At 37.9% G+C, this 9,567-nt stretch overlaps 1 protein-coding gene across 1 annotated transcript; it reads left to right on the top strand.

The window, feature by feature from the left end:
• Positions 1-252: 252 nt before the first annotated feature.
• Positions 253-5,098, top strand: LOC139123323 (protocadherin gamma-B4-like). The gene is made up of 7 exons (XM_070689478.1): positions 253-304; positions 1,791-1,957; positions 2,188-2,256; positions 2,682-2,768; positions 3,361-3,447; positions 3,817-3,930; positions 5,075-5,098. Exons 1-7 carry the CDS (start codon positions 253-255, stop codon positions 5,096-5,098), a joined length of 600 nt encoding a protein of 199 aa, XP_070545579.1.
• Positions 5,099-9,567: the final 4,469 nt, after the last annotated feature.

Genomic DNA, 9,567 nt, shown 5'->3' with positions numbered 1-9,567 from the left:
CACACTGGTTGTATTGAGATCACATGTGATCATCATTTTCTTGAATTGGGCTCGGCTACTGTAATCGCTAGAGTGTACTTGACAACACTTATTATCCGTACGCGTGTCACAGTAATACGCCAACACACTATCAAATGGCCAGGCCCTAGTCCACGACACCGCTGGCAAAGACGAGAGCTAATTTCCAGAGGTCGAACAGGAGTCCAGTCGGCAATAACGCAAGCGACAGAAATCTACGTAGCTTGCAGAGCAATGCCCGCTGCAGCAGCTGAGCGAGGAGAATCTGTTCCGTGGTCTGCGTCAGGTGCAGCAACGAACTACGCACTTTTAAAGGGGTCTTTACTATGATAAGATATATTGTGCATGACAAGTAATGTGAACTGACTAATTTTAAGTCATGAGGGTAATTAATTAGCTGTTCATAATTTGCCCTGCCACTGAAAACTTTTCGACTTGCCCTCCCGCACTCAAACTTCATTTTCACCCTCTCCCCACTTAATTTTGCCTGTTTCCCCTCCCCACTGTCAATTTTGAAGCTCCCCTGCCCTGTGGCGGAAAAAAAACTTGCCGATTTCCCTTGCCCTGCAAAAAATTCCCCCCAAAATTTTGTCATTCCATTTCCCTGCAGACATGGAGCTACCCTACCCTTTGATGAAAAAATCTGTCGATTTACCCCTGCCCTGTGAAAAAATTTCCCCTGAAAACACAATGGCTCAACTTCCCCTGTCCCCAGGACAATCAACCAATATCTGCCCTACCCGACAAAAAAAACTAAAATTTGTTCCCCTGCCACCTAAAAATATGTCCCCTGCCCTAGCAAAATTATAATTTCCCCTGCCCTCAAATATTGCTCCTGGAATAGCTTTTTCGATGAATAGCTCCGTTGGCTGCACCTGTTCCGTGGTCTGCGTGAGCGTCGGTGTCGAGAGAACCGGGTATTTGGCGCTCCCCATTCGGCTGTGGAGAATCCGACTCCACTACGTAGTCCCCCCAACGTGGTGTGGTGCAACCAATAATTCCGAGTACAGGTATCAAGTCAAGCGAAAGGCCTTTCATAGGTCTTTTTGTAGGGTTATCTCATTTGAACGAGGATTCAGACCTGCCCAACACTCTGGAGGTAAAGATTGCGTAGAGGGCCGGGGTAGAGGGTCGTGAGTCAAGTCTGTCGCGGGGCCGGTACGTTGTTGGCCCGGATTCTCTTGTATCCGCGTACGTCAACGCGGTGACAGTTCTCCCTTATCGAAGCAACAGCGGCTCCCGTGTCCTGCTCTGGCTTGCCGATCATTGTGTTCAATTTTTGTGTGAGGAATTCTGCTTGTTGCTGGCCTAAATATATATACAATGTTGATCAGTGTACTAATGTTTTATTGCTGTAATGTACATAGCATTGTGTACAACCAACGTGACTGTTCGTGATCAAACCCCATTTGTTCACCGTAAATTCGTGCAGTAATATATACTCAGCGATATAATGTGCCGAGTGTATTGTCTCAATGTTCGTAGCCTTACATGAGTTTATAATTAGAAATCACCACTAAAGTTCATTTCCGATATTAATATTTTACAGTCGCATGATCTTGAATCTTATAGTGGCGTTTACAAATTGAGGTATCGCTTCCATCTCACTCCGATTAAAGTTGAAAAGGCTTATGTTTACAAAAAATTGTGTTTATCAACAAAGAAGTCGCGCACGCACAGCGCGACGACCACTTAAACGTACATGAACTATGGATAAGGTAACTATTGAAACAAATATTACAGTCATGTAATACTGATACTTCCTTCTGCAGGCAGCCTGTTGTATACACTGAACGTAGAGGGCGATACGACGACTGAAATAACATTAACACTTGACGGCTGCGATTCTGGTCGTAGCAATCTTCAGTGTGATGAGGTGTGGGAAATCACAGACAAGAACATCACATGGGCGATGGTGTATGACTTGGAATCAAATGAAGTGGGTGATGTATTTGAAATTGCGTATCGAATTAATACACTTGATACAGAATAGGTGTGAACTAATTTGCATCATATGGGAGTTCTTTGTAAAAATCTATAAATAGCAAACTATCATAGTGATATTTCGTTCGGCAATATTAAGACTACAGATATTTTTTCACTCAACATGTTTGTATTTCTTTACGTTTTTAACGCCAAAATTCATACCTTTTTATATCATAATCATAGACAAACTGCGAAGAAGCTTACACCCTCATGATATCTTGTACTCCTCTTGGTGCGCCTCAACTGGACACGGTAAGTAATCAGACAAAATAAGTTTTAAAAGCCAACAATCAACAAGCCAACCGATCAAAATTCGTATGGATCTACTCTTTCACGTATTCGAATTAAGACCGAGTAAAAACACATGTATTTCAGGTATTACTCGACCTACCCAAGAAAAATCAGCCGATCTTTGAAATTGTTCTCATTTTCAAAAACATGAAGTAAATTTTACCACATTTTATGGGTATAAGCCAAGAAAAATAAGAACAAAAATATCCTCGGACCTGCCCATACCCTAATTTTCGGAGGCTTGTCACCGGAAACACACATAATTTTTATTTGGCCTAGACTGTGGAAATGTAGGGGAAATATTCAATGCCATCTCACGTTTGCTTCTCAGTCAGTCTTTTAACGCTGACCTTTCAACTTCTCTAACGTGTTTGTACTAATTACAGAATTTTCAACTTCAAGTGTTCATTTATGACGTCAATGACAACGACCCTCGGTTTGTAGATACACCGTACAGCACTGATGTAAGCGAGGTGAGACTGTACCTGTACCTATCATCATTTCGTCATTCTTTATAGTTGTATCAAAGATTATGTGGCTGAGCGGTTGTAGCATAAAGTATTCAAAAAGCGCTGAATCAATAGTTGTGAAAAGAGAACGTATAGATTATGATATCAAAGATCCATTAGCTGTAACTTTGGTCATTTTTTTATTTTGTTTGTTTCTGTGTATCATCTGCAGTTTCTGGTGTGAATCCCTGAACCATGGAGAAATTTCTAATATTTAGCTCATAAAAATACCCTATATGAGTATAATCTGCATTGTTATTGTTTACATTTATCAACAATAGCAATGGTCATTTCACATATACAGGCTGTGTTGGCAAGCAGGACACCGAGCATTGGTCATGACGATCAGATTATAGTAAAATTATGTAGGTGATACATTGAAGTAGTGAAAAATTAGTCAACAGTTACAGCTAATGTCCCTTTAAGTCACTTTCATGCGTGAGTAATCAAAGGCCGCGGATATAAACTATGGGTCTCCTTTATCATATACAGAGGAAAAACTGACTAATTGTTTGCACACGTCATTCAGAATTCAAACTTTCTTCTCTTCACCAAGCTGGCAGCCATTGGTCACACTGTGTACGTTGTGTCAAGTGAAGACAAAGATTGTGGAGCTCGTCAACTTCTGTATTCTGTAATCGATGTAAGTTCTGTATTTACTGTATTGGATTCTTTAAAAAAGCTTGGAGCCCTATGGATTTATCACATTAAATGTAATAACTATGGCTGTGCTGTGTTGCCTAATGCATGAAGATACAAAAATTACATCAATACCCTTTTTGATTATTCATTTAGATAATCAGAGTAAGTTCTTGAATCTATTAAATGTTTTCATTAACAAAGCCCGTAACATGATAATACACATTATCGTTTGTAAAAACATGCCACATTTTTTTCGTTCCTTTTATTGCTATTAAAGTTTCATTCATGATGACTTCATGGATAAGGATAATTTGATTTTCGGCATGTTAAAATTAAAAAATTGTTTTGAATTTTTCGATCCTTATTGTAGGGCTCAGGAGCAGATTATTTTGACTTTGAATCGGCTAACACACCATACATTATAATCACCGACAGTCTGGACTTTGAACTTTGCTCTGAATACAAGCTCACATTGATGGTAGATGTAAGTATGTACTAACTAATAATCTCATCGCATGATGTTCAAACTTTCAGTAACAGAGTTGATCGTTTCGTAAATTTTTCATAACCTTATAAAAATAGCTTATCTTCCTCAGTTATATATCCGTTTTTATTCTAATTAAAAGAGCTTTATCAGGTTGAAATTTTTTGTACTACATGTTCTTAAGAAAATCGCTTATTAACTCATTTAACTACCCAATAGAAATCTGAAGGCAAAAAAGGACATTGAAATTAAAATAAGATTTAAAAGTAAACTTACGAAAGGCTCAATATATCAAACTTTTGGCTTATAATAAATCTTGAATTTCGATTTTGATAGCGTTATGCAGAAATGGCATGTTATTGAGTATTATATTATAGCTTTGTCAATACCAGTGAATTTTGTGACGTCATACCCCTTGAATATTACTGATAGTGTATCCGATTATCCAGCATTGTCCAAGAATACAAGATTTTTGTTTGCAAACGAGTAAAGGCCTTGGCATTTAAAAGGGAGGGAAATTATTGGGTAAACCACGTAACACATAAAACGATAAATCTTGATAATTGCGCACAATATCTATAATAATGCCTTGCTGTAGATTTATCAAATATTCTGAGTCCTCCCACATGCACTTGTCTTCTGGTCTGTCTGGCTCGCGCTCAGCTGTCCCATTCCGATACGCTGCAGTGTACAGCACTACGTTTCTTAACTTTGTTTACAACATGGCTCACTTCGTTGATGTATATGTGAAACAGAACTCAGTACTTACAAGCTCCTAGATGATGCTTGGTTTGACACACGGCATATTATGTACGTCAGGGTGCGTTCATAATTATTAGGGGGGGGGGGCCTGGAGGAATCGCGATTGAAATCTTATTTTTTCTCAGATCCCCCCTCAGTGCCCTCGAAACTTTTCAAGTCCTCCTGTCTATGATCAAAATTTTTCAAGGCCCCCTTCCCCAAATTATCATATACACGCATATTTATTAGGGATGCACACAAAGAAAAAATAAACATGTATTTGGCAGTTCTACTCGCAGATGTTCAACACTACCTGTTATTAGCAGTTTGTAGAGCCATATTCCTATAAGGCAAGTTCTTAAATTGATTCTAAGCTGACTTGAGTTAATCCCACTCTTGCCAGGTCAATCATGATGGCACCTGCTGAAGAGCACACCAAATGACGAAGATGAGAGAGTATGCAAATTGTGAATTCCTGGCTACATTTTGCCAAATTGTGAAAAAGTTAGCAAAGTGACCTACCAAAAATATTTTTCCAAAGGTACGGGACATTTATGACTTCGATGCTGCTCAAAATTGAAAATGCTGGAAGGGTAAGATAGATATTCCATAAAATAAACTTTTTAATCTCTAAATTTTAAGATGTAATAATGGTAGAAAATAATAATTCCATTCAGTCTCATTTTTTCGTTTAAATTAAATTCTTTACTATTCAAAGTTTTACTTTTGTGTTATTTTACGATGAGAATGTGAAAGTTTAGAAAATCAAGCAATACCATGGTGACCCCATCTTTTTTCTTCAAAACTTGATTATTCTCATATGCCAGAATTCAAAATTCGCTGATAACTTTCAAGTTTCCTGGTCTTCCATATCATGTGTTGCTCTTTGGTCTGATTTTATGTACATGTATATTTCACTGTCACCAGCGTCATTTGACCAAAACTCTTCTTCAACTACATCAGAGTCAGAGCTATCTCTATCACTGCCGATATGCAGTGACACTACAGTGGCAAGGTGGAAGCTGTATTAACTTTGACAATAGTTTTGTTCAGTTTATACAACAGCGTTCTTGTTTTACTCCCTACAGCATGTTGAACTGTCCAGCATTATATTCTGCTTGCCAACACAGCCTGTGTATGTGTACTGTGCATTTGTATCATTGACAAATGACTTTCAGTCATCCAATACATATTCATATATACAGGCTTTGTCGAAAAAACGTTAACGGAATGTTGTGTTTCAGCATGCTGTAGGGAGACAGCAAGAAACTGTATTTGATATATTGCATACAAATATTGAAAAAATTATCGACAGTTGCAGCTGCTGCCCCTTTACTAGGCCCACTTGCAATAGATGTTTAGATTTTTTCGAGACAAAAGTCATGAAATGTGACAAAATGGTTCTAGATTTTGTTTAATTATTACTAATTAAAACAATTAGATGGCATTAAAATGTTATTCATTTTTCATTGAATTACCTGACAAACCTAAGTATTGGAAAATGTAAGGTAAAAGGGAACAAAAAAAATTCAGGTCTCCACCCTATAGGCAGTGCAAAACTTTCAAGTCCATCCCCTCCACTACCCCGAAAATTTTCGAATCTCCCTGAATTCCTCCAGCCCCCCTCAGCCTTGATGGTCATGTAAACGAGTTCAGCGTGAAAAGCTACTCGAACAAGTCATCAACGGGCCAACAACGGCAGGTGTCATCAACCTTGACCGGTACCGTATACGGAAATGACTCAGGAGCCATTCAAAGTCTCGGTTCCAAGGTCAGTTACGACCACAGGCGCGATGAGAACTGGGTAGTTTTTATAGTGTACAGTTAATGCTTTGAGTTTATTGTACGTTCCGACGTTCTTATACGTGAGGATAGTCTACGTATGAGAACGTCGGAAGGTAACATGAACTCACATCATAAATTTTACACTATTAAACCTACTCAGCTCACAGCACACCTGACGCTACGACCAACAAACATGACGACCGTGGGCTCTCCGTTGATCTAACATCTCGGTTACCTAGTTTCTGAAGCACCGACTGTAATCGGCCCCGCGACAACTTTCATCATCGGTGACGACCAGTTCCCGTCGAAAACCCTTCATAAAGGGTATATTTGTCAACCGTACCTTTCAAAATTCAAGCACACGTTTTCATCGAGTTTTCCCGTTCGCCAAAATACAATAGCTCTTCTCAAGAAGCATCGAAAATTAAATTTATAGACAATTATTAATGAAATTTAAACATTTGAATAACATTGTTGAACTCTGTTGATATTGTTTGTAATTGGATGCTGTACTATTAGCGATTCCGTTTTCTTTATGTCTGGCATTTCACCGTGTTTCAGCTTTTTGAATAGCATGATATTGAAAGTTGTTGTTTCAAAATTGATGTAGACGGTAGAGATGTAATTCCCTTTCATTTCCTCAGAAAATCTAACCGTGAAAGTACAGCTCATTTTTTGTGTTGAACGTGCGTGCTCAGTGCAGTGCTGAGTGCGTGTAAATGTATACAGTATACAGATTCAGGGCCAATATGCCGGACGATACTCACTGGCTTCAAACTTTTTTATTCGTTTTCTACATCACCAAATTCACTGGCATTTCCAAAATTATAAAATAATGGCAATAATGTATCCTCTCCCGGTCAATAATGGACTCAAGCAAACTTTGCACTCCATAATGTACTCGGCACTCCATATCATACGAAGTTTTCTTTCGTCCATTATGGGCCGGGTGGGGTACATAATTGCTTTAATAACAAACGCAATCATTGTTGGTGCCTGATTTAACGAGGTAGTCTCCAGTTGATAGATTTCTACACTAATGGAGGCAAACGGCATTTTATACTCATTTGCCATGACAGTAAAATTGTGCCTTTCCAATGATTAAATGATCGACGCGTTCAATAATCTCTTTTCTTTTGAAAAAAAATGAAACAAAATTGACTGATCCTTTGTACATCAAAAATGAATGTCACCTCATATATAGACATAGGTAGACATTTAGAAATCTGCCTTAAAGACATTTTCCATATTTTTGGCAATTCTAAGCGGAAAGGAGTATATGATATATTTTAACCTTACCTCTATGGTAATATGAAATACGGGACTGGGATGACTTTAATTAAATATATTCATAGCATTTGTCGTAAAACTATTATCGCGGTTGTTTCAAATGATAGCCAAATTTATTTAAGGTTTGATGTAAGAATATAAGTCATTACGTTTTAACATCTATTCTCCACAATGACTGCCTAAAACACATGTATAATATCGCTATCAATAAGGGCTTAATGCCTCGGAAGAAGGAGAGCATAAATGAAGTATGTCTTTTATTTCATTTTACCGACACAAAATTTACAATCAACTTTTGTTAATCACACAGGATCGTGACGGACGAAATTCTACTACTGAAATGGATGTATTTATCGTGGATGAGGATGATATGACGCCAGTCTTTACCGACTTAATCTATGAAAGCGAAGTTTACGAGAATGTGGAACATATAGTGCTAGAAGTAACGCCAAAGATACAGGCTTATGACCAGGACTTTGGAATCAATGAAACTGTTTACTACAGTTTTGCAGGTGAATACTATTAAAATTTCCATCAGTCTAACTCATCTTCGATCGCAAACGAACTTATCCACCTCTGTCACAAATTTGTCAAGGGGCAGGCCTGGAGGAATATAGATTCGATAGATCCAAGACAAAATAAAATGAATGAAGGTTTGAGTGCTTGGGAATACTTTTGGCAGATGTCAGAGAGATATACAGTAATTATTGATATGGTCGGTTAAGAATGGCCATGACAGTAGATATAAAGCCTGTAGCAGTTTCATTACCATGTTGTTTACTTTTACGAAATTTCAAGTGAAATTTCTCTTAACTTGTAGTGTTACAGCAACGCTTCTTTTATTCTATCGCAGTCGAAAGAATTTATGGGAAGCATGCTGTAATAATTTAGCAATACTCTAATATTTAGCAAGGTATTCAAACTTATCGTCTAAAATTATTGCAAACATGCCTGGATAGTGCTAAACTTTTCAAAACAGTCTGAGTACGAGTTGATATAATCCTTATTTTCATTAAAAGCTAATAGTTTTGGTTCTTCTGGGAACTGAAAGGGGAATTCCATTCGTCCGTCTGTATTAATTTCAGTGAGTATTGAAAAGTGAGAAACTTATTTGAGATCTACATTGGCTCAGCAACATGGATTTGTAAAGTATCTGGGTCAACAATTAAGCTATGAGATTTGCAAAAATGTGTCGCTGCAGAAGGGAACAATTGGAAGCTAAACACCGATTGGTAGCTGCAATGGAATACGGGTGCAAAGAACGTGAACCTGAAAAAGGAACAGCATCGGGGAAACACAAAAGAACTAAATGATTGGATACAATGAACTGAAACACTAAGACAATGTAATCAGGTAGAAAATTGGGAAAAGGACACATGAGAATAGCAAGAAACATCTTTAATTTGGTGCGCATGTCACAAGGGGAGTTAGAGTCTCTTGATTCAAGGCTAGTGCCCTGAAAATGCCAATGATAACGCATTTTCGGCACCTTGATGATCGCTATCATTAAATAAACCTTTCAAGCATATATCCATATCAGATATTTCCAGGCAAAACGACTCCATTTTGGAAAGCGGATATTTCAAAATTGACCTCGAGACAGCCGTCATAATACTTACCTCAGGTTTAGATAGAGAAAATCTGGAGAGCGGCAAATTATCTTTGGCGATTAGGGTAAGTACAAAGCTTGTTACAAAGTGTATATATTCACGATCACACAATTTATTACGTTTAAATGTTGAAAGTACGAAAATTTCCTTGTTATTTTGAACTATTCAAATCACAAAAATAAATGCAAAGTGTTGGATCTCGACAGACTTA

Source organism: Ptychodera flava, chromosome 22, assembly GCF_041260155.1.
Source record: "Ptychodera flava strain L36383 chromosome 22, AS_Pfla_20210202, whole genome shotgun sequence".
NCBI lineage: Eukaryota > Metazoa > Hemichordata > Enteropneusta > Ptychoderidae > Ptychodera > Ptychodera flava.
Note: the sequence above shows the minus strand (reverse complement) of the source record. Positions and strands in the feature narration are given on the sequence as shown.

Coding starts and splice junctions, on each gene's coding strand:
- LOC139123323 (XM_070689478.1), top strand. CDS start 253: ATGCCCGCTGCAGCAGCTGAGCGAGGAGAATCTGTTCCGTGGTCTGCG. Junction 305..1,790: donor TGTTCCGTGGTCTGCGTCAG/GTGCAGCAACGA, acceptor TTCCTTCTGCAG/GCAGCCTGTTGTATACACTG. Junction 2,769..3,360: donor ACAGCACTGATGTAAGCGAG/GTGAGACTGTAC, acceptor CTCTTCACCAAG/CTGGCAGCCATTGGTCACAC.